Raw genomic sequence first — 24,086 nt, forward strand, 5'->3', positions numbered from 1 at the left:
ACTCACGTCTCAGTTGCTTCAAATATTATGAAAATCAACGATTTTGTTATGCTAATCAACGATTTTGTTTCAGAAGTCTCCCAAGAGGGTGACAATAAAAGGAGGGCTGCGCCGAGCCTCCGGGTAGGAGTTCCAGGAGACAGACGCTGGGGGTCGGTAAAGTTTATACCATTTTTTTAAAAAACAATCAGTGCACCCCTGGGTCCCTGCTCCTTCCAACATTTCAGGGCTGATTTCATCCAGGCAGGTGATCTTTAACAGGCCTGGTCAGAAAGCACCGGAAAGAGGAAACCCGCCACCACCTTCTTTTGTTGTTGACTGAGACGGGCTCTGCGGATCTCTTTGTCCCCCGGGGAACTCTGAAGCCGGACACCTAGCGGCGGAGAGACTCGCCCCGCGTGGCAGCGGACCGGGACGCGCTTGGGCCCGGCGCAGGAAGGGGTTAACCTCCCGGAAGGCCGAGACAAGCTGCAGAGCCGCTGGAATCAGCCTGCGACCACTCCCCCCACCGCCTCCCGGGGGACGGCCGCTGCCGCCGGAGTTTGCACAGCCGCGGCGGGAGGGCGGGAGCCGGCCCTGGGGCGGGGCAGGGCAGGGCAGGGCAGGGGTGCGGTGGTTGATGTCTCCTGGCCGGATTAGGCAGCCCTGCCTCGGCTGCGAGCACCCCCAGCCGGCTTGCTCCGCACCAGTGAGCCGGGCGAGGCGGGAGATGAACGCGGGCAGGAGCCGGGCTCCCCCGGCGCTGCTGCTGCTGCTGTTGCTGGGGGCGCTGCCCGGCGGCGCGGCTCGCCCGCGGCTCTCCCTGCACGGGGCCGGGAACGGCCACAGCCTGCACCCGCCCTACTTCAACCTGGCTGAGGGCACCCGCATCTCCGCCACCGCCACCTGCGGGGAAGAGCCCGCCGGCGGCGGCAGGAGCCCGCGGGCTGTGGAGGATCTGTACTGCAAGCTGGTCGGCGGGCCGGTGCCGGGCGGGGACCCCAACCAGACCATCCAGGTAAGAGCCCCGCGAGCGCATCCCGGCCGGCGCCGTGCGGCGAGTCAGCTGCCGGCTGGATCGGCCGCGCTCCAGGGCCGCTTTGGGACGGGCTGGGAAGGCCCCATGTTTGCCCCCCTTCCCCCAAGCGAGTGTGGGAAACTTGGTGGCGGGGTTCCCAGCTGCCCCCCGGGGGATGGGCTGAAGCAGATCTCGGCCCCCGGGGAACGGAACTCGCCTGCTTAAGGGACGCAGAGCTGCACTCCCCTCTGAACGCGCCTGGCCCGGGTGCGTGCATCGCTTCTGGAGCGGGGCTTTACTCCCCCCCCCCCCGCCGCGCTAATCCAGCTCTTCTTGTTCTTCTATCCGCGGCTGCTTGCAGAGGTGGGTTTCAGCCTCGCTGGGGAGGTAGAATGGGCTCAGCGTTTCCTTTCCGAGAGGAAGGGCGGGAGGGAAGTCCCGCAAGAAATGATCTGACCCATTTGAGCTACCAGGAGAGCAATTCCGTGTTTCAGAAAGTAGCAGGGGGACCGTCTTCGCGAGGCTTTTCCCAGGTGCCTACCCATGGCCTTGCTTCCTGCAAATGGCACTTGCCCTTTTGCACAAGTTCATTTTCTTTAGCTCCATTCAGGGCGTAAGTGGGGGGAGCTCTTTGGAGGGAGTGGGAGAAATGCTGGTGAGGGGCTGTGTCCTTCCCACCCTCCCCTCTATCTCAAAAGTTTGTGCTTAGCTGGTTGTTTAGCGACATAATTTCTGATGAGTTCTCCAAAGGCAGTTTCTCTTTCAAAGGCTGCGGGGGAAAGGGAACACGTGTTCCTTGCTAGAAGCGCTCCAGGGTTGCCAGAAATCGGACAAGCGAAGCGCAGCCTGTCATGTTGCCATGGCTTTATTTTTAAAGGCATCAGGCTTTTTTGTATTGATATCCAAGGCAGGCGGAGATAGCTGAGTTGGACTGAAAACAAAAACTAAGACGCTAGTGGTCGTGCTAATATTTAATAATATGGCTGTGCAACCCAGACACCGCTTGGGTTAAGACTTTTTGCGGGGGTGGGGGAGGAGATGATGATATTCATCTGACATCAGCTTGTAGAAACAGTTTAGCCATTTCCCCAGGGCCCGAGTTTAACCTGGAGCTGGGAATCCCCTTGGAATGCAGACTGCAAAAAGCAGTTATGTAGCATTTTAAAGATTAACAAAAAAATGTATTTGATGATGAACTTTTGTGGGACAGACCCACTTCTTCAGATCTATACCTTGACCAGAACAGGCTCTATCTATAAAGCACAGAGGTCCAAAAATTGTCATCACGGTTGCCAAATCAGAAAAATTGTTATTGTTGGCAAATCAGATAGAAGCGGGGGCCGGGGGGGAGAGGCAGAGAGAGAGCGAGAGTAAGTGTTAGGTCCAACATTGAAGTATGTGAAAGAGTCCTGATCATGGGTCAGGTAACTGCTGTCCCTCTTCAAACCACGTGGTAATGTGTCAAATTTGAATATGAATGTTAGTTTCGAACCATCTCTCTGTAGAGGGCTGTTAAAGCCTCTTTTCTGCAGAGCACAAACTCTCAGGTCTTTAACAGAATGGCCCACTCCATCTTCTTCTGCTTTGCCAACAATAACAATTTTTCTGATTTGTCAACCTTGATAACAACTTTTGGACCTCTGTCATTTATATATTGAGCCTGTTCTGGTCAAGCTATAGATCTGAAGAAGTGGGTCTGTCCCACAAAAGCTCATCACCCAATAAATTATTTTAGTCTTCAAAGTGCTACATGACTGCTTTTTTGTTTTGATAGAATACAGACCAACATGGCTACCTCTCAAGTACTGCAAAAATGATGTGATACTCAGGCCACACTGCTACACAGAGATGACTACAGCCAGGGACATCTTGGTAGGCAGGGAGACCAACTGCAGGAGGATTTGTAAAATGGGAGCCTGAGTTCCTTGGATCCCAGATCTGTTATCACACAAGAACAGTGAAAGAAGGGGGAGACAAATAAGAATCTGAAACCCTTTTGTGGAATTTGGGGGGGCCGGGGGAGAGCAATGATAAATCAATGCAACTTCAACAACACAACTGCTGTTTGCCCAGCAGCTTTTCCTGGATAATTTTAGAGAGCTGCTGCTAGTTTACCTGGAGCAGTCAGATCCTGCTCAGCTTGTTAATTAGCAGAAGGAGAGTTTGGAAAACAGCTAGTGTGAAGTTGCTTTTGGAATAAGTTATGTTAGCAGAATGTGGTGCAAATACAAAATCTGCTTCTGAAAACCCCCGTCTCCAATGTTTCAGCTACTTGGAATTTTCTGACTACTGAAGGGCAAAGTCCTGTGTCAATGGCCCATGCTTAGGATGTTGCTGTGAGAGAGTCCAACACATCTTCTTTCAATTGTATTGCTTTACAATTGTTAGACTTGTGTGTCGGTTACATTTGTGTGTTGGGCCTTCATAGTTCAACAGTCTAACATAAAAGTGAACTGGGCAAATACTGCCTTACTCTGTAGTTGATGGATGTGGGTAAGGATTCAGTGACTCTAAAACACAGCAGTTGTTAACAGTGCAATACTGCTTTTTTTTTTTTTTTAATTAAGGTAATGCTTAGCGCAGGGGTGCATAAACATTTTATGTTGCACCCCACTTTTTACCCCTGCAATTAGCAGATCCCTCCGAACCTGTCTAATGTAATCAAAATTTCCATCACTTTGGATTATGTACATATGGAGGAAAAAACCAACAGCCTTTTTCAGCATGTATAAGAAAGTAAGTATGTAGAATGTAAAAACTTTGCTAATCAGTGCTTAAATGTGAATAGCTATACATAAAAACAGTAATAGATTCATCATCATCATCAATAACTGTGGGCTCACATCAAAAAGGTGTTTGATGCCTCTCTCACTATTTCCTTCCATCTTTTCCTGTCCAGTGCAGAGTGGCTTAGTTTCTGTAGACTAGTTCCGCACCAATCTACTGTATCATCTATCCATTCTCTGTGGGGTCTGCCTCTTCTATTTGAACTGTCCATTATGCCAAATACCAGGGTCTTGATTTTTCGTTTGTCGTTCATTCTGTAGTAATAGATTGCAATATTTTTAATGAGATGGATGAGCCTGACACCAAGCAGCCGATCAGGCTGCACCCCCCGTTATAAAATTTCGTGCCTCCCACTTTGAGCAGCCCTGGCTTAAAGGGGAAGAGAACTGTGAAGTGTTTGCTGATGTGCGTCTGGTTGAGTAAAGCCGGTAAAATGAGACTTTTAAAAAAATAAAGGCCAGCAATGTGAGAGTTTATTACATATTATGGGCTATGCCTTTGACACTAAGTCAGTGGCCATTTATGATGTTACCATGTCACTAGCCAGACTTATAACAAACCACATTAAACAGTGGCTAAAAGAAAGCATTCAGGGGTCCAATGACTTGAGTGAAGCTCTCTGCAGTCATGACTCATGCCCTTGTCATCACTGCTTTCCCTGAACATGGTAAATAGTTGGCGGATAGTCTCGGGGTAGTCGTATTAGTCTGTAGCTTCGCAAATAACTAGCAGTCCTGTGGCACCTTAGAAACTAACGCATTTATTGAGTCATAAACTTTTGTGAAGTAAGACCCACTTCCTCAGATGAGGAGAAAAACAGAGAATCCAGGGTTTATATAGAAAGGAGGGGGTGGGAGAAGGAAGGGATAGAGCAGCTGTCACTAGTAGGACCAGTTAATTAAGTAAATTAAAAAAAAAAAAACTACAGTGTATGGGGCACATCCTGTTTAATTTTATCAGTTATTTCCACACAACAAAAAAGCCTTGTAGCATTTTGAAGACTAACACTTTCCAAATCTGAAGAAGTGGGTCTGTCCTGTGAAAGCTCATCACCCAATAAATTACTTTGTTAGTCTTTAAAGTGCTACAAGACTGCTTTTTTGGTAGACTGATAGGGCTACCTATCTGCAGTTATTTCCAGTTAAACAAACATGGTTCCTTAGACTTTGAGGTACTGTAATGACCCCCTCCCTGTCCTTCTGTGTAGCTTTGATATGGCTGTGCTTTGATCTGAGCTCTGCTTCCTAGGCTGATATTTTTTTGGTCAATCTGAAAGCTTTAGAAAAATTCTTTTGTAGTGGCTCCTTTCCATGACGACAGGCAGCACCTAGGAAGGAAGGAAGGAATAAAGAGGAATTAGTGCAAAGGTCAGAGTTCCCAATTCATCCCTGTTTGGGATTTCAGCACCACCCAGGGACTAAAGCAATGCGGGAGGTGTTAACGGGAAATGTTCAATTTAAGCAGATTGTAGCGACAATAATGAACTCCAAATGTGTGTCACTAGCAGTTTGCTCCATGTGTCACTGGAGTTACTGGCCAAACCTCTTCACCTGCTCTCTTGTACTTTGTTCCACACAAAGTGCAGCCAGGATCGGGAGGGTTTTTGAGCGAGACCTTGAAAGATCCAGTTTTGATGGCTGCTGAAGAAATTTCAAGGGAGCAGGGAAGCTGAGAACAGACATGCTCTGGAGTGGCTGCTTTATAAATATTGTAGCTTGTCAGTCAGTTCTCCCACTGCTAGCAATTGTAATTAACACTGTAGTAGGGTTTTTTGGAGAGAGAAATCCACTATTTTTTCCCTCAACAAATTTGTAATAAAATCCTGTTTTGTGTAATTACACTGGCTTTGAAACTTGCAGTGTCTGTGGCAAAATTTAAACAGAAGGCTCCAGACCTGTTGGGAACATGATGAAGTCAGAGCTCATTCTTGCCTCGCAGAGGGGTGCCAGCATTTTTCATTGTGGTAGGGTTTGCCAAGGAATTGCATGGAGACATTTGTACAGTTCTTGCCTCTGCTGCACTAGCTTTCTCACTGTAATGAGCTGTGACATCACCTACTAGACCAGGGGATCTCAACCTTTTTCTTTTGAGTCCTCCACCAACATGCTGTTTTAAAAAAAAAAAAAAAAACACTCCACAGCCCACTTGTGCCACAGTAACGGGTTGTCTGCATATAAAAGTCAGGGTTAGAAGGTAGCATGCTGGGCAGTTGCCTGGGGTGATGCTACATTGCTCTGGCTTCAGCTTCCACCGCTGGGCTTCAGTCCCATGCAAATGGACTTTGACTTTCTGCCCTGGGGCCCAGCAAGTCTAATGCCCTCCCTGCTTGGTGACCACCTCTGAAATCTACTTGCAGTTCCCCAAGGGGCCCCAGACCTGCGTTGAGAACCACTGTAATAGAGGGGATGGGAGATAAGCCACAGCAGGTTTTTATGAGTAAAAAGTGACTGTGATGCATTCAATTAGAGAAATTTCCTTTTGAGACGGTCACATGATGCAGTGAAATACCATTGATCCAACGTGCCTGTTTTCTGGGATGCCCGCTTTTGTTCAGTCTCCTGCAGCACTGACACCGATAAAGTAGGCTCATAGCCCTGTTCAGCCTAACACAGATACTGAGATCAGCTGAGCTCTGGACAGGCTCAGTCCAAGGGACTTGCCACAGCACCCAGGTGCACAACCCCACTGGGCCTAGAGCCTCAGATCAACCCATCTTAATCTGTATAAAGCTTTTTATACAAAGCAAGCTTATATTGTCCATCCATCCTCTTTCTGACTTAAGAAGAGAGATGCACAGCTGCCTACCCCTCCAGGTAACAATTGTTTACTCTGGTTTATTAATAAAACAAAATTGATTTTACTAAGTATATAAAAAACAGTAGGATTTCAGTGGTTGCAAAAAATTGCGCATAGAACAAAGTAGGTTATGGAAAAAAAAGGATCATCTAAGCCTAAAGTGCAAAGAAACGTGTTACGTGCAGTATTTTGTCCTAAAAATAGTTCTAATCTATCTTTCACAGGCTGGAAACCCTCCCAGACCAGGCTTGATCCTTCCCCTTGTTCAGACTTAGATGTTTCCCACAGTCATGTTGGGTGGTAAGGAGGGATGTCCTGTCTGGCAGCAGCTGCAATAATTTGTTTTCCCACCTTTTATTTAGATTTTGCTCTATATGGATATCCTTTGTGTTCAGTTAAAACTTTTTTTCTCACTTACAGTAAAAAGTCCCAGCATCAGGTGACTTAAACATATGCCTTTGTGAAGACTCTAGAGCCCCTCCTATAATACACTGGTCCATAGCAAGGAAAAAAAGCCCATTTACAGATCATTGTCCTTCTCCATGAGCCATCAGATTTCTGAAATACCCTTAATGGTTCTTACTTAGCATGTCTGTATTAGTAAAACAAGGAGACACTTCATGTTTTCTGTCTTCACGTACAGGACTGATGCATGCACCCAAATGGGAAAATCATGTGCAGTAGATTACAACTTTTCAAATGATACCTCACAAGAAGTATTTTGCCTGAAGCATTTTCCAGTTACTCATAGTCAAGCTTATTTCCGTAAAGAATACAGATCGTCCTGGGACCGTGACTTTCTGATTAAATTTTAGTGGAAGGCGCTGCTGTCCGTGCTCCAAGACAGGGCATGCTGCAAACATGGAATGAAAAGTAGCGAGAGAAATGTTCTAGCCTCACACTTGGATTCTGCGCCCTGCTGCCTATGTAAATAGAGGCAGGGTTAAGCGTTTGGCCATGAATTGTTCCAAAGCCTTGCTCCCTAGGGAGCAATTTGTGGTCTAGAAAAGTTGGCCTTCCCTGGTAAGTAGATTGGCCATAACTAGTCGCAGTTTGCTTGTATTTTTGGAATTGCTAATCACGTTAGGTCTCTAAACAGAAGTAAATCTCACCAACTTCAGGTCAGTTTAAATTTGTAACCCCACTCCTGTTGCGCCTTCACTTGGTATATGCGGTAAACTCTTTCATATCCAGCATTCAATTATCCAGAACTCTGATAACCGGCATTTTAACCCTAAGTAAATTTTAGTTACATTTTCCACAAGTACAGGATGGTAACAGAGAGGTAGCTGTGTTAGTCTGTATTCTAGTCAAACAAACTAGCAGTCATGTAGCACTTTAAAGACTAACAAATAATATAATTTTGTTATACTTTAAAATACAGTATAGCAAAAGTAAATGCAAATACAGGCAAACTTTGGTTGTCAACACTGTTTTATCCATGTGCGATGACATAGAATGTTTGATACCGGGAGCGAGGGGGAGAGGGTTGGATAATCTCCCCCAGCACCAAGCAGCTGGCAGCCCTACAGGGGCCAGAAGCAGCTCCCTGCCCAGGTTGGGAGTGGCTGCCCTCCTGAGGTGGCAGGGGCTGCCAGCCAGGGAGCCAGCCATGGGAGATTTTGATGGAGTTACTGGCAGCTCCTTGCCCTGGGGCTGGCTGGCAGCTGGCTGCTGGGGGGCTGGCTCCAGGGAGCTGGCCCAGCACAGCTGGCAGCCCTCCCCTGGCCAGCTGGGGCTCTACACCTCAGGGCTGGTGGTGGCTTGGGCTCTGGGATCAGCCAGGGTTCTGTGCCCCAAGGCTGGCAGGGGCTGCCCACCTGGGATGACTGGGTCTCTCTGCCCTGGTCACTGGGGCTCTCATCCCCAGAGTTGACTGTGGCATCATCCTGGAACCAGCTGTGTCTCAGCTTCCTGGGACCAGGGTCTGTCCACCTGGGAGCCAGCCCTGGGGGGCCTCTCTGCAGCAGCTGGCTTCCTGTGGCCCACCCCAGGGAGCCAGTCACCATCATTTCAAAAGTGGGCCAGTCAGCCCTGGTGTTGTCTCCTCCTTAATGATCCCCCCCCCACCTGCTTATCTGACAGTTTCTGGTATCCAACTGTTGGTTGGTCCCGATTTATGTTGGATAACTGGGCTTTTACTGTACAGTCAAAAGTTTACAGTGGGCAGTACTGCTGTTGTCGGTAAGTAACATACTCTGCGTACATTTTTGTTTATTTCTTAATATCTACTTTTGTTTTTCTTTTGTGAAATGCATTGCCAGGTATACATCTCTTATCCAGCATATTTACTATCCAGCAATCTCCCCTTCCTGGGGCTGATGGGTATGAAGAAGTTTACTGTGTCTTCTTTTAGGCTGTGTCTGTTCATCTGGTGCAGGACCAGCACCCTGGGTGGTTGTACGCCGGTAAAGCATACGTGGTGAAGACACTTTATGCTGACTGGCGGGAGCTCTCTGTTCAGCAGCATCTCCCCACTCTCCTATCCACGTGTGGCGTAAGGTCCTCTTTCCTTCTGACATAGCGTTGTGCATGTGAATGGTGATGGCAGTGTGCCTTATATCTGTGTACGTGTGTAACACTCACACCTCTGAGTGACCTAAGTATTGCTGACACAAGCAGCAGTGTCAATATAGCCATAGGCCTCCTTCATGTAGACAGTTGCTCACGTATGTAAGGTTACCCATCCAAGTGTTCTGCAGCATCAGAGCGTGAGGTTATAAGCTCACTGGGACAGGATTTGTAGAGCTGATTTTCTGCTCACGCTGGGTAAGTGGGAGGCAAACCAGGTTTCTTACAATTGCATTCTCCATTTTAGGGCTGCGCATCTCTATTGAATTAAGTGGTTTTCACTGCTTTGTTTGGTTATCTGTGAAGTGCCTATCACACTTTGTGTGCTGTACAAATAAACTGGGAGATGGGTAATGTCAAAGACTTGTCCCTGGAAGTCTGCTGTTAGACTGGAAAAGGAATAAGAAGTCCTGTGGCACCTTATAGATCAGGAGATTTTTTTTTTTTTCTGGAGCATAAACTTCTATGGGCAAAGACCCACGTCATCAGATGCATGTAGTACATGTAGCAAAAAATCTGATAGGCTATATGGTGCCACAAAACTTCTTGTTTTGTGCATACAGACTCACAGCTACCCTCCAAGACTAAAAAGGAAAGACTGCTACAGTCTCTGATTATTTCTACCTATGTCCTTTTTCACATTTCTTTGTGTTAAGTCATTTAAACTTTCGTGTCTTAACTTGGAATTGAAACGACATCCTGTAATTTTGGGCAAGAAGTTATAGCTGACTGCAAAGCCAGACATCTCTTAGAACAACAGCCAAGCATGCACAAATGTGGTGTGTGCCGTTACCTGACTTGCATGCATGGTGGAGGTAATTGAGCACCTGACTTATTTGAAGATGCCACTCTGGGCTTCCCCAGCCCACCCATTTACCTTATCCAAAGCCATCTGTTATCCCGAATGGGGTCGTGTCCCTCAGGGGTGGGTCAGAGCAGGGCCAGATAAGCCAGGACAAAGCCAGCTGCTTTCCCAAAGCCAGCTAAACTCAGCAGGGTGTCTGGGCTTGTTTCCCAGCACAGAGCGCCTTGAGATTTCCCGTTGACTCTAAGGAGCAGGGGCAGGCCATGATTCTTTGAAGTTTCCTCTTCCATTCAGTCCCATTCCTTATAATTTCCCCTTGCAGTTTGTTCTGATAGTAGCAGCCTTATGTTCCTTAAATCTTTTGGGACTTCTCTATCTTTCTTCCTCCATTTCAATAGTTATTTCACTGTGTTGCTTACCTTGCTGCCCTCCCTGCTTCGCTCCTGTGGGGAGGATGCTGTCGTTGCCACAAATCACAGGCTTATGCTTCTCAGACCTGCACTTTTGTTTTTAAACAAAATCTTCAGCTTCTGAAGTCAGAGCTCCGCTCTTTTTTGATCCTAACGTCCAGTGTAATAGCTTAAATGTATGACTTGACCTAGAATGTTTGACTTGCTAAGTAGCAAGAAATCGTAAATTTTCCTCTTTCTGGTAGCTCCGTTGTCTAAACATCTTGAAGTGGCAGTATCTGGGGCTCAGTTACACCATTTAATAGCAAGTCCAAGAAAGCCATTGTGAGGTTAAGCTACATTGCTACCACTTAGCATGAGTAAATAACAGAGGAATATTTGCATCATCACTAAAGTACAGTAGCCTTTCTCAACTGGAGGTGGTGACTCCTTGTCATTGCTAGGCCGTGTGAAATGTGACAACATTTGAGAACTTCAGATTGTGAGGATTTTGCATTTTGTTCCAACTTTGCTTAATATCAAACTTTTGTGACAATCCACTGAATTTTGTGCTTGGCACTAAACATCTAATTCTCCACAGAACCTGTTACACAGGTTTTGTTTTGTTTTTTTTAGTGGGTTTGTTCTTTAGTGGGTCAGTTTCCTGTTGTCTGTTACTAGTTTACTAGTGAATGTCTTAGACATTTTGTTTAAAAGGTCCTTGCTCTGATTCCCTGCATTACAGCACATAGAAAACCGTTTACACTGAGCAGCCCTGGCAGTCTCCATTCCTTGGCTTTGTACTTCGCTGTCTGGTATTTTCCTATCTCCAGCCGAGTTAATTAAAAGGTGGGCTTGTTCAGAACAACTTGTGTTGCATAATTGCCTGTAAATAGCATACCGCACGTAGGCAGGGAAGAATGCTGGTCGTTTTCGGTGTCCTTCTTGGCTTGGAATCTCATCTCGTCCTTTGAGTTTGTGGACGTGACAAGGGTTATTCTGTGGCATGACTGTCTTACTGCAGCCCTGGAGGGAAGAGCGTGTGCAGCCCTAGAGAGGCAGCAGGTGTTCCTGAAGGTATATTCCTGGTCTAATATTACAACTGTCTGTAGCCAGGGCAGACAAGATTGATACACTTGCCCTGCGGTAACAAACTCTCTTAAAGGGAAACTGTCAGATTAAAAAGTCCTTTGTGAGCTGTTCGCAGCAGGGTGGTTTGAGTGGCTGGGCGGAGGAGCTACTATAATTCACCAATTCCCTGGGTTATTTACGGGTCCCCTCAACATGGCCCCATACCCGGTTTCTGGCCTAACCTGCCTTGTGTCTACCTGACTTTGCTCAAGGCCCAGCCCATGAGCTGCAAGGTTTTCCCCCTTCTTGGCTGCACGCCCAGGGGTCCGTTGGTACCATAGCAACCCATTGACTGAGTGGCTCACGGCTAGAGGCCCTGTTGCAGCTCCTGAGATCACAAGGCTGACCCGTCTGACCAGGTGTTATTTTCAAGCAGGCCCATAGCTGAAAGGGCTTCACTTGTAAATTCCCTCTGTTCTGGTTTTCTGGTCCCTGTTAAAATTATATACACACATAAGGAGAAGGGGACAAATTTGCTGATTTGAAAGCACCCTCAGGTTTGGACTCCAAGCACACTCCTCCAATGTTCCTTCGTTTTTCACACCCATGCGCAGAATACAGTTTGTTGTATGCATGTGATTGTGCACCATCTGTGGACGCACATGCTGCTGGCTGTGGGCAAGTGGTCTGCAAATCAGCTGGGTGGGATTTGAATCCCTCCTGGGTGGCCGCACAAGTGCTCAGTTTACGGGGAACATTGCTGTTCTCTCCCAGTGCTGTAGAATTTCCAGTAGGAAATGTGCTTTGTACAACCTTCTTTCGGGGGTGGTGGTCAGAACATGACAACACAACTCTGTTCTGCCTGCAATAGTGACATTGGTTTTGTTCATCCTGACTGGAGAGATCCTCATTCAGAATGCTTGATGTGGGCATACGGAGAATACACACAGAAAGAATATGCTCCCTTAAAGGGATACAATCTCTCTTTGGGGAGAGGGCAGAAGTGAGGTGTCGCATCCACTTCCTGATAGTTCTTTACCTTTCCTTTTTACCTGGAGAGAATCTGGTGTCTGGGCTCCTTATGGACAGAGTGTGCAGCAAGGAATGTGCCAGCTGCTCTGGGATTGTGTTAATCTCTATTTGTGTCTTCCGGCAGGGGCAGTACTGTGACATTTGCACGGCAATGAACAGCAACAAGGCTCACCCCATAACCAACGCCATCGATGGAACAGAGCGCTGGTGGCAGAGTCCTCCCCTGTCTCGTGGGCTGGAATTCAACCAGATCAACGTCACCTTGGACCTTGGACAGGTAATTGAAAAGGGCTTATGGTATTTTAGGTTGTCGTCTGCTTTGGTGCCGACTGACTTCAAAGGGCTTGTTGTTATCCCCATGGTAGAGAAGAGACAGAACCTCACATGACGACTGGACAGGGAATTCTCCATGAAGGTCCCACGGTGCTGCCGAGACCTTATAGTTCTAGGGCAGGGATCAGCAACCTTTCTGAGTCAGAGTGCTGAAATTTCACCTTTTGACCTTCATGTATGGTCCTGATACTTTTAAAACTCACTAATAGTCCTACTTGCGACAGCTTCACTAATAATTAAAGATGCAGAGCTTTCCTGTTTAAGTGGTGGTTGGTAGCATTAGCTGGTCTTCTGTTAAGCCACAGGCAGCCTGGCTTTGAGCAAGCTCTTGGCTTCATGGGGCTGGAAGAGCAGGACTGAGCTCCTAAAGGAGCCTTGCATACCGATGAAAGCTGGTTTGTGTGCCACTCCTGGCATGCATGTGGGGGGTTTGCTGACCCCTCTTCTAGGGTCTAAAACAAAACCTAAATACAATTTGTGCTGCCTGCTGTTACTTACTGCACAGCCTCCCGAAGCATTGGCCACACCAGCCCCACAAGGATCACACAAACCTGTGACACTGATGAAGTAACAGTAGTACTCACTTTGAAAGTTCCACTGAAGAGTTTTTGCCTAACTTGGCTGCTGTGTGGTATAGAAACTTCACCCCTGAATTCTTCATTGCTATTTCCAAACCATGAGCCGTGGCTGGCCCAGAGGTGTTGAGGTGTGCTGTAAAACGTGAACTAGTGCACCTAAACCTGGGAGTTTTAAAACATGAAGTCAACTTTAAAGGCCTGGTGACAAAAATGACAACAGTGTCTTTGGCCTTTACTGCTGTCAAGGGAAAAGAATTAGCATTGCAATAATGCTAGCTACCAGCCCATATGGTTGGCCCAGTCTGAAGCACCTTCTGGAGAGCAATTCTTGTGGAAACATTGGGTTATTTTGTCAAACCTTTCTTAGTGGTGCCAAGGAATAAGCGATCTATAGAAACAACACTGGACTATGTGGTAGACAAAATACTGCAAATTCTGCTTGGTGACATGAGTCTTTTCTTCAGACCCCTGCTTCTGTGTGTAGCTAGGAGCCTGACTGGGGGGCCAGAATGTGCTGTAGCTAGAGAGCCCCTGCCCAACCACAGAAGCTTCCAAACAGGAACGTGTGGTGTGGTGCAGCATCTCTGAGTACAGGACCACTAGGGGAGACTCCTGCTTCCTGATGCTCGTTCCCTGCTGTGCTGTGGAGATAGTCTTTTACCTCTGGGTGTGATTCATGCAGTAGAAGGGTTTTACTTGTCTCAGGGCTCCCTTCTGAAAGGGACTGTTTGAAGGCTTTGCAGGGGCCAGTTGCTTAGGCAGAAGGGAAGCATTTTTAAGCAGATGGCTTCATTTTGAAATCCACCTTGTTCAATATTTAAATAGCCCACATCAGGGGAGCAGTGGGCGTCAGTGAATGGGGCCTGGATAAGGATAATAGACCCTTCAGCGGAGGGTGCTGACATGAAGCCACTTCCAGGCTTTTTGTTTCAAGAGAGCCCCTGTAATCTGTTGAGAGATCTCCTGGCTAGTAGCCCTGACTTCCCGGCTGCTTGAGTAGAGCAGGCAAAGGAGGCAGCTTGTGTGCTGTTGGCAGTTCACTCCTCAGAATTCAGTGAGCTGGGCATTCACTTCAGAGTTTGATGTAGCACTTCTGCTGCTGCAACGCCCCAGAGGCCTGGCTGGGAGCAGACTTGCTTTGCCTTTATTGGGATTTCTCTGCCCTCTGCTAGAGGGGGAGAAAAAGATGATGTCAAGGAGATTGAGGGTTGGCTTGAAGAAAGGCCCTTCTGCTGACTAAAGCGGGAGGGAAGGTTGGGAGGCCCTGCCCTTTCCAGGAGCCTGGGGGAGGCCCCTTGCACAGGGGCCTGGCGAGGCTCTCAGCTCCACTGTGGCTGTGATAGCATGGCCATGATGAAGGCAGTGGAGCAGTTGTGGTGAGAGGGCAGAATTTCAGGTGCATGGATGGACTGTCATGTTGTTTGTATTCTGCTTCCTTAGAAGTTAAAACCAATTTGGGGGCCTGAACATGCCCCAATGGCCTGTGCCTGAAGGGGTTTCTCTGCCCTGAGATCCCTCCCTGCCCACACATGGAATGATGGCTCAGTTGCCTTCATTGTTCTAGTCACGGTGCCTCCTGATTTTTTTTTTTTTCATAGTACTTAAATATGTGAATTTCTGCTCATCCATTTGAGCAAAGTCTCTGGGATCTCCTGCAAACAGGTCCTTGCCACGTAATTGTGCTAGCCTAATTATCCTTGTGCACAATGTGCAGGAAATCTTTTTGTCAGAGACCCTTGCTAGCTAAGCTGTGCAATCCATATTGCGCTGCCAGCATCAGAATCTGTAAGGTAGATTTATAATGCGGCTCTTGGGAAGGTAAGACTCCTTAGACATGTTGGCCAAGGAGGTTGTCGTAATACCATTTCGGAATACGTCCCTCTGAAATGCTCCGAATGCAGGGCTTTTGTGAGGCGAAGAGAATATTAGAGCTTTCATGTCTCCTGACTTCAGGACATGGTTGGAATTTTGCTTGCTCCTGCTGCTGTCAGTACCTGTGGGAGGGAATGGAAAAGGAGAGGAATCCAAAGCCCTTCCCTCTTCATTCTCCAATCAGTGCCTTTGGCCCTAGGCAGTGGAGCAGGCTGCTGGCAAACTCTTGATCAAGCTGCATCTGTGCCCTTGAGGTGCCTCCTAGCCTGTATCATTGGACGTGTGGGACTGAAGATCCTATACTGGGGACTAACACAGGAGGAAGTTAGGACGCAAGAGAAAGTTCTGCCCTGGTGCAATTTTTGTCTTTGTGCTTTCTCTTTGCCACCCTGCACTCTGAGGTTTCCTTGTTCATTTCTCACTCCATCATTCTCTTGGCAGTGGGTGGGATTTCATCACTACACCAGCTAGGTCGTGAGCAGAATCTGGTGAGAACACGGCTGTCCTGATCCACAGGCAGAATATACAACTGCCTAGGGCATCTGAAAATTTGGGGCACAACTGAGTCTGAACGTCCACCTGCTTGCCACCTCCTCTCCCTGTTCTGTGACTCTGCGTCCTCCAGAGATAATCTAGTTATCTTAAAAGTGCAAAAGCTGCCAGCCCTGTTAGCAGAACATTAAGCCTGGGAGAGAGCCATGCTAGTGGTAATGAAGCCTTTTAATAGGCATTTGCCAACCTGGGTATATAATATCAGCATCTGAATTTATTGTTAGTTGACGGACCCTTAGTTTAAAATTTGCTTTAAAAATATTTCATTACTGTGTTGCCGAAGATGATAAAATCACATACACCTCCGCGGCCCTGTTGCCAGTGGGCATAGGGGTACCAGTTTAATAGTACTGCTTAGGGCCTCATTAATCCAAAGGATGGCCTTGACTGCCAGCCTCTCTGAGGCTGGCCTTCACTTAAATTTTAGGTCCCTATAGCTATATGCACCTGTCTGACGCAGGTATGCTGACCTTACTCCCAGTGTAGATGCAGCTGTGTTGATGGAAGGAGGCTTCCCTAACAGAGCTGCTGTTATTCAGGGAGGAGTTATTTCCGCACTGATGGGAGCTATCCTTTCCATTGTTGTAGACTGGGCCTGCACTGTGAGGTTGTGCCAGCGCAGCAGGTGTTGCTTGTGCATGGACGTACCTGAGCCATGACTGCTAAATTACCAACCATAACCAGGTTTCTCTGGCACTTGATCAATGGTGCTGGAACAAATTTTAAGGTAGTGGTGCTGAGGTGCATGCTCCCAACGTTTGTCTGTGTCCTTCACTGTCCCAGGTTGGGGCCACAGCTGAGGAGCAGAGCTGTGGGATTCAGGACTCTGATCCATGGGGCGGCAGTGGGGAGGGGCCAGTGACTTGGACCCTGGGTGCAAAATCTGGGGATGCTGTAGCACCTCCTGTGTCTGCGCACTTGACAGCAGTATAGGGATGGGGCAGATGGTGTTCATCAGCCTGTTTGATCTCTGCTTTCAGTGGCTGTGTCCAGAGGACTTTGCTGGCATGGTGAGACTGGAAGGGAAGGGGAGAGGAAGGAATAGTCTTTGAAGCCAATGAACAACAGTTCATAAAACACACATCCTGGCCACCCAGCTTGAATTATTATAAGAAAGTCCCACCTCATGTTGTCTTAGTGCCAGCAGCTGCTCTGTTCTCATTGGCAGTGTTGATCAGAGAGCTACCATTGTAGAATGGGCAAAAAATGATCAAATGTGTAATTTGGTTGAGAGCAATTGTTCCAGCTCTGCTGTGTTTGCTCCCTCGCCGTCTGGGACAGCAGAGCTGTGGTTTCAGAATGTCTGTTGGATGTTGCCGCAGAGGAGTTGGGGAATGGGGTGTGGAGGGGGTGTGTGGAAAAGCCGTCTAGAATTCCAATAGTTGGGTGAAGTCTGGCTGCAAGAAACAAACAAGTTGGTCCATTTACAACTAAAAAAAGGGGGAGCTAATTAGCATTGGAAGCTGTAGTGGAGAATAAACAGAGAGCAGATTCTTTTTTTGCTGCTGTTGAACATAAACTCACCCTGCGAGTTTCCAAGCATTTATGACTCTCGGGTAAGTAGTTGGTGACTCTGGGAGCGTCACATTACCAAATGCTTTAGCACTACACTGTAACAAAGGCTGGCTTTCCTGGGTGGGCGGCTGGGGCTGGAATCCAGTAGTACTAAATTACAACATCATTGCATAGCAAGATCCCATCAGAGTTTGGTGCCATCTGCAGGTCCAGTCAACCACATGATAATGTGTGTAGTGTTGAGGCTGTCTGTGATAGTTCAGATGGGGTGCTAGTGATGCTTCTTTATACTGTGTGGGAAGACCATGATTCTTTTCAGTGAAAGAAAACTGAGCCTTGCTAGTGAGACTGTTTTGTCTGTGAGGGTGTCTTTGCTGCAGAGTGTGAGAGTCTGCCCAGGTGCACAGTACCTGGGTGAGCAGCCACCCTGTAAGGTCCATCCAAAGTTACTGTGTGCTGCGCTCATCCACCCATGTCCTCATGGACACGAGTGGTTGCAGGAACCTGACCCACTCTGATTAAGAACTTGTGCGTCCCGTGTTGGAGTGGGAGAAACGTGGGGGGAGAACTGTGAGCAGTGGAGTGACTTAGCCTGGATCCCTGCTGCGAAGAGGGTGAGTCGCCCAGCTGGTTGAAAGTAGAACCTTGGACTCAAATCTCCTCTTTCCTCTGGTTGCACCATGTTCAGAGCACCCCAGTGAAGTCTGAGTGTGGACAGAAGAGGCATTGGAGTAGCTGCCTGAGCTAAGAAGCCCTCTTGAGTGTGGGGAGGACTCCAGGCTAGTGTTCAGCAGGGAGGTAGGTTGCTGTAAGTAAGCTGAAATTCCCATAGAAAGTCAGAGCCTAGGAGCCTTGTGTTACACGGAAAGAGCACAGGGCTGGGTGACTCTGAATCTCTGTGGTGCTTGCCTACCATAGTTCTGCTGATCCCTACATACAGCCAGGTGGAGGGTGGGAGGAGGTGCTGTAAAAGGTGTTCTAGTTGAGCAGACTCTTGGCACTAGAGCCCTAATAAATCAGACTTCAAGAAATATGAATGGCTGGCTCTCCGCCAGAGCCTGACAGTGACCTGACATGGAGGTGAACCAGGCTAAGCCTCTCCAGAACTGCGTTTCATGGTACGCTGCGTGGAGAAGAACGCTCGCAGCCATGAAAAGAAAGTACCTTCATGCCGGCACTTGCCTAAGGTTAATTATTGCGGTACTGGTGGAGACATACTGAACAGTGTCCCTGCTTCTACAGAGGCGTTCCTCGCCCTGGGTGATGCTGGAGTTGCCGTGACTCCCCTGAAACAGGCCCTGCATAGAATTTCAGATTGAAGTTTCGCTGAGTGCTTTGAGTAACGCTCTCAGTTGTGTACTTCTCTCCAGCCCACTTTTTTCCTGTCTGGCACCGTCTACTTAGAGCAGGGGTGGCCGGCCAATTAGAGGCTAAGAGCCAAAACAGCTGTGGATAGATTGCAAAGAGCCACATATTTATATGTCAATACATGGCTCAATGCCCTCCCCCAGAGCCAGGCACTTCCAGCCTGCTGCTCTAACCCAATGCTAGGACTCACTGGAGCTGCTGCCACTGCTGCAGCTGTGCACTTCTCCCTCCAGGTTCTGGGGCATGTGTGCAGAGCAGCGGTGAGCAGTCCAGGTGCATGGATCTGTTTCAATGAGCAAAAAGCCACAGGTTGGCCGCCTGTGATTTGGAGGAGGGGAATCCCAGGCCTGGGAGAGCAGGGTCTGACAGTCCTTTGTATCTTCAAGCCACTCGAAAGGAACCGTGATGGTAATCTCGTCTGACTGCCTGGGTACCACAGGCCATGGAACAGGGGTTCCCACGCTTTTTGCTAGCGTGACCCAAATGTAATGGAGTCTTACCTACCAGGAACTCAGAGAGCCTAGAGGGCGCCATCCTGAAGAATAAAGCAGTGTCCTCCACACAATGTACGGTGCATGCCTGGTTCTGCTTGGAAAGTAAAATGGCCTCCTCCGCACATTGTGACTTGGGATGCACCAGATGGCATCCTTTGCACAGCAGAGGTCCCTGCTACCCCATCTGCTCCCAGCATGGCCCCATTTGAGAACCTCAGCCTTAAAACGACCCCCAAATAACTTTAGAAAGGGGTTCAGTCTTGATTTTAAAATGGTAGGGATTGGAGACTGCTGCCTGACCCTTTGCAAATTGTCCAGTGCTTAATTACCCATGCTGTTTAAAAATGTACACCTGATTGTGAGATTTGCAGAGCTGCAACATCTTCTAGCCTTTGAGTCCCATTATACCTTTAATGGCAAGATTGAAGGGGCTGTTTTCAAATATTTCTTCTCCTGTGGGTACTTGCAGACTGTGATCTTTCACCCCTTACTCATGTGCTGTGTGGCACTGCTTGGGGGAAGAATGCAGGTTTGTCTTCATCTTTGACCTTCCATACTGGCAATTCTATCCCCTTGCTTCTGTCTGTTTAGAGCTGACCGAGTGCTTCAGCCTTGAGAGAGCTCCAGGTAGTAACTTCACCCGATGTATATGTCAAATCCAGTTGAGTGTAGATTCGTCCAAAGCTACACATCGGTCACTTACAGAAGAGAGAGAAAGCATTGATAGATGCGCTCTAGGACTAATATGAAGGTGCTTTCGTCTAGTGTCGGTAACAAAGTGCACACTGTCCAGAATTAGTGGACGTAGGCGCTGGGACTATGCTTGGAATGGTTTTCCATTGGATGCAGGGTTTACATTTTGGTTCATTGTCTGGCTGTCAGCACCCTGCTGTCCAATTGTTCCTTCACCACTCCAGGTAGATCATTGACTCTTGCTCCTTGTGGAGGAGGAGTTTCCTGGCTTTTTGAAGAGCAGAAGTGGGGTGTCAAAGTGGCAGTTTCTGAAGAAAAGAGCTTTCTTGAGGTCCCTGTGGACCACCTTGACTAGCTTATTCTGAGCCTCTTTAGAGTAAAGGTGTCGGTCATTATAATACACAGTGTTTGTCTTATCCCTCGGAGTGAGATTCTCTTTCAGTGGGAAACTCATTCCAAAGGGAGATGTGTGTTTTTGGACATAAGAACCTAAGAGTGACCTGACCAGGTCAGATCAAAGGTCCATTTAGCCCCATATCCCATCAATGCCAGGTGTCAGAGGAATGAACAGAACAGATAATCATCAAGTGATCCCTCCCATGTCACCCATTCCCAGTCTGACAAACAGAAGCAAGGGACACTATTCCTGCCCATCCTAGAAAATAGACATTGGTGGACCTAACCACCATGAATTTAATCTAGTTTTTGAACCCTGTGAAAGTCCTGGTCTTCACAACATCCTTGGGCAAGGGGTTCCACAAGTTGACCATGCATCTACTTCCTAGTCACAAGTCCTACTTGCTTGTTCCTATTGCACACAGTATGTAGACTACGGCTTGGGATCTGTAATGTTTAAAAGTTAATCCTGCAGGGTGTGGACATGAGAGAGATGCCAATGTGAGCCAGACATGCAGTTGTGCACATAAGACTTTAGCATGTGTTGTATTCTTAACAAGCAGCCCCTAAGTGAAAAATCAATCCCTTGTCTTCACTGGTATCTGTATCTCTCTGGATTCAAAGCAAGTTCTTATATTTTCCACAGGCTGCATTGTTAAAGGAAACTAAGAAGGAAGAGCAAAATTCACAGCTTTCTCCCACCTGTGTGGTTCTCCCTTAATTTCCTTTAGAAATACCAGTTTTTCCTTTTAACTTTGTTAAAGGGCATCCGAGGGCCTACACTTGTTCCATCTCCACTAAGCTGTGGATGGGTGGGGGCTAGCCTTCAGTTGAGTCTTAGAGCTTTTACAGATTCATAGTTATTCTAAAGGAAACAAACCCTTAATATACTCTGAGGGATTATTTATAAAGGAAGCTCATTCTGCTGGTGGTTGGCATGATTCTTTGGTGCACTGCTGACCCTTGCTTGGCAACCTTCAGCTGGGGATGGGAACTAAGGTGCTCATTCCTTAGAGCATCACAGTGGTCTCCATAGTGATCCTAGAATACAGTGTATCTACCCAAGCAAAAGAACCAAAGACCACAGAGCTACACACACACCTAAGGAAACTCATGGCACTTGGTGATGCTGAGGTACCTGTGATTCTGCAGATATGAAGCATCCGTAGCTAGCAAGTTAATAGCACTCCACTAAGCATTTAATTAAAAATAAATTAGGTTTGTGGGATTGTTAGGGTGGTGTTTTTTTTTTTTCCACTTCTTGAGCTCCTGTATTATTGTTGTAGGTCTCTGAGGAGGCCCTTGGGTGATATAGCTGCTGCCTCAGTTTTCCTTCAAGGTGGAAAAAGTGTTTTAAGTAATTCTGCCAAACTTAATTCCATCCCCTGCTAAATGAAGGAACACCCATAGTAAGTGGCCAACCTTGCCATAATACTTCAAGATGCATCACTGCCTCCTTTGGCTGCGTCTTGGCAGGCATTTGTCCAAAGAGTCTGACTTGTCCCAGTGGCAGGTACACAAGATCTAAACGATAGAAGGATCCAAATTAAGCGGTAGCTGATGGGATCATTTGCTTTTTCTCATATGCGGTCTGTCACAGCAAGTTCATTGCCCAGCTATGCTGCAGGGTGGATGAAGGAGAACGCTCCCTCCCTTTGCTGGCAAACCTGGGCTTCGGAAAGGAAACAGACTGTTGCTTTCTGCATGTTCCACTTCTATGCACCCAGTCACTCCCTGCATCCAGAGAGAAACTTTTTACACAAATTCATCTGTCCAGAGTTTCTGTCTTGGTCCTTGTGCCCAGAAATCCTTAATCCTCTCCGGTGCTCTTTCCCAGACCTGTTTTGGTCAGCTTGTTTTAAAGGACCTGGTATGTCCTGCTGTAGCGAGAGATGTAGAAGTCAGGGCTTCTTCATGCTTCTAAAAGTAGACAATGAAAATCAAAACGCTATCAGGACCATCCATGATCTCTTCTCCTCTTCCTAGAGGAGGAAGGGTAGGGCTTAGGGAAGCTTATTCTGAGCTCCTGCACCTTGTGGAAGGGGTGAGGTGTAAATGGCATTCTTTCTTCCAAGTGTGTTAACTCTTCTGTGCTCCGATGGGTCACACAAATAAAGCACATTAAAGCAGCTTGGCCAAACAGTTTCCCCTCTTAATTGTCATGATGAGGTCACGACTCTTCAGTCCCATAGTGATTTTCAGAGGAAATGGACCTGAATTTTGAATTCTTAAGACAAGCAACCTGTCTTTCTCTCTGAGCACTTCCAACTGCCTAATGCTTTCCCATATTCCTTGGAAGGAAATCTTTGGTATGGGCAATATTCTTTCCTTTACTTTTTTAAGTGTGGCAGCTGCTAAGCAAGTGGGGTCAGACTCTCTTGGAGCATTGTGAAAAATTAAAAAAAGGAAGGTGAGAGGAGGGGTTGGGTGTGTGTGTGTGCGAGAGAGAGAGAGAGTGTGAGACCAAATGTTAATTTTTTTTAAAGTTCGCACATTCATTAGTAATGAATATTCCTTTATCTGCAAGCATTTTTTCCCTGTTTTAAACAAACATTCCAATGCTTCTGCTTTTGAGGAACTCACTGACTTTTTGAAAGCTGCCATTCCCAGTACTTGTGCTGTAGCTTTTTTTTTTTAATTGATAAGGGGAGAGGGTATGGGTTTTGTGGTTTTTTTGGAAGATGTAATGCTCCGTTTGCATCTTTGACCCATCAATGCATATGTTGCCAACTCCTCTAGATTCCTAGTGCTGGAGTGGAGTTGGCTGGGCCTTGGATCTGAATCTCTGCAGCCCTTCTGTGGGATGATGTGCCAAACCCATTCTGATAACCTCAGGACATTGTAAAAGAAATGGCATTCCGCTCCTTGAAGCACACACAGACCAACAAGGAGATGCAGTTTCCTCTTTTCTTTCCACCATCATTATCTAATTATCCTTATGACTGGCTATTTGCTGTAGGGAAAAATGCAAAGGCTGGAATTATACATAAAACATGGCAAATGCGGTTGTAATTTGTGTTTATTTGCCAGCTGAAGTGTATTGAAGTAGTTTGTCATTTACAGCACATGGCCTTACCCAGGGCTTACTGAGGTTTTTCCACAAGCAATGAAAAGCATATTGAGATGATAAACCTTCATTCAAAAGAAACCCCCAGACCAGAAGCAGAACATGAAAAGTGTCCTCTAATAGTGGGTAGACTAGGGTGAAATAGAGGCTGAGTTTTCAGGGTGAGAATGGGACCAGGGTGGTTTCTAATATTCAATGTTTGAAGAGACTTTTTTTCCCCCGCAAAATTATAGCAATAACCAACCAACACGCTACCTTGCCTGTTATCACATGATGCTATCACTAAGCACTGCCGCTAGTGCTGACAGATGAAAAGTGGGAGGGGATCTCAGTTCTGCACTCCAGAAGGGGTGGGGCCAGGGCCTGAAGGGGCGGGGCCAATGGCAGTCAGCCCTTATTAACCCCTGGAGTGAAGGGATGGGGCCAAGGGCAGTCAGCCCTTACTGCCTCCTTGACTCTTGAGGTGCTCCCACCCCGTGGCAGTGCAGCACTGCTACAGCATTTCTAAGGGGCCCAGAGTACTGGCTGCTGAAGTAGCAGCGATGGTGCATGGAGGTCTTGACCCCATTGAAATGCCCAGCCCCTGTGCAGTTTCCCCTTTGCAACCCTCTTTCCCCCCCATTGGTGGGCCTGAATGCTGCCAGTCATTCCAGTCAGAACCTTGCTCATTTGGGGGGGGGGGGGGGGGCTTTTATAGGTGCGTATCGCCCTGAAGGGATTCCGAAGCATATTGAGTCTTGCTGAATGCAGTGACTTCTGGTGTGGAAGGG

General features: G+C 47.5%; 1 protein-coding gene across 3 annotated transcripts in view; it reads left to right on the forward strand.

Annotated features, from left to right (window-relative positions):
- The first annotated feature begins 280 nt into the window (after positions 1-280).
- The window catches only part of LAMA5 (laminin subunit alpha 5), a 178,643-nt gene continuing 154,837 nt past the window's right edge, over positions 281-24,086 (forward strand). For 2 of the 3 annotated variants that reach the window (XM_075012170.1, XM_075012171.1), the window contains exons 1-2: positions 281-997; positions 12,573-12,725. In XM_075012170.1, coding sequence (XP_074868271.1) covers positions 620-997; positions 12,573-12,725 — 531 coding nt within the window. In that variant the 5' untranslated portion in view covers positions 281-619. Of the gene's footprint in view, positions 998-8,936; positions 9,078-12,572; positions 12,726-24,086 lie in introns of all 3 variants that reach the window. The other variant, XM_075012169.1, reaches the window with a different exon arrangement.

Source organism: Carettochelys insculpta, chromosome 17 (genome assembly GCF_033958435.1).
Source record: "Carettochelys insculpta isolate YL-2023 chromosome 17, ASM3395843v1, whole genome shotgun sequence".
In the NCBI taxonomy this organism is placed as follows: domain Eukaryota; kingdom Metazoa; phylum Chordata; order Testudines; family Carettochelyidae; genus Carettochelys; species Carettochelys insculpta.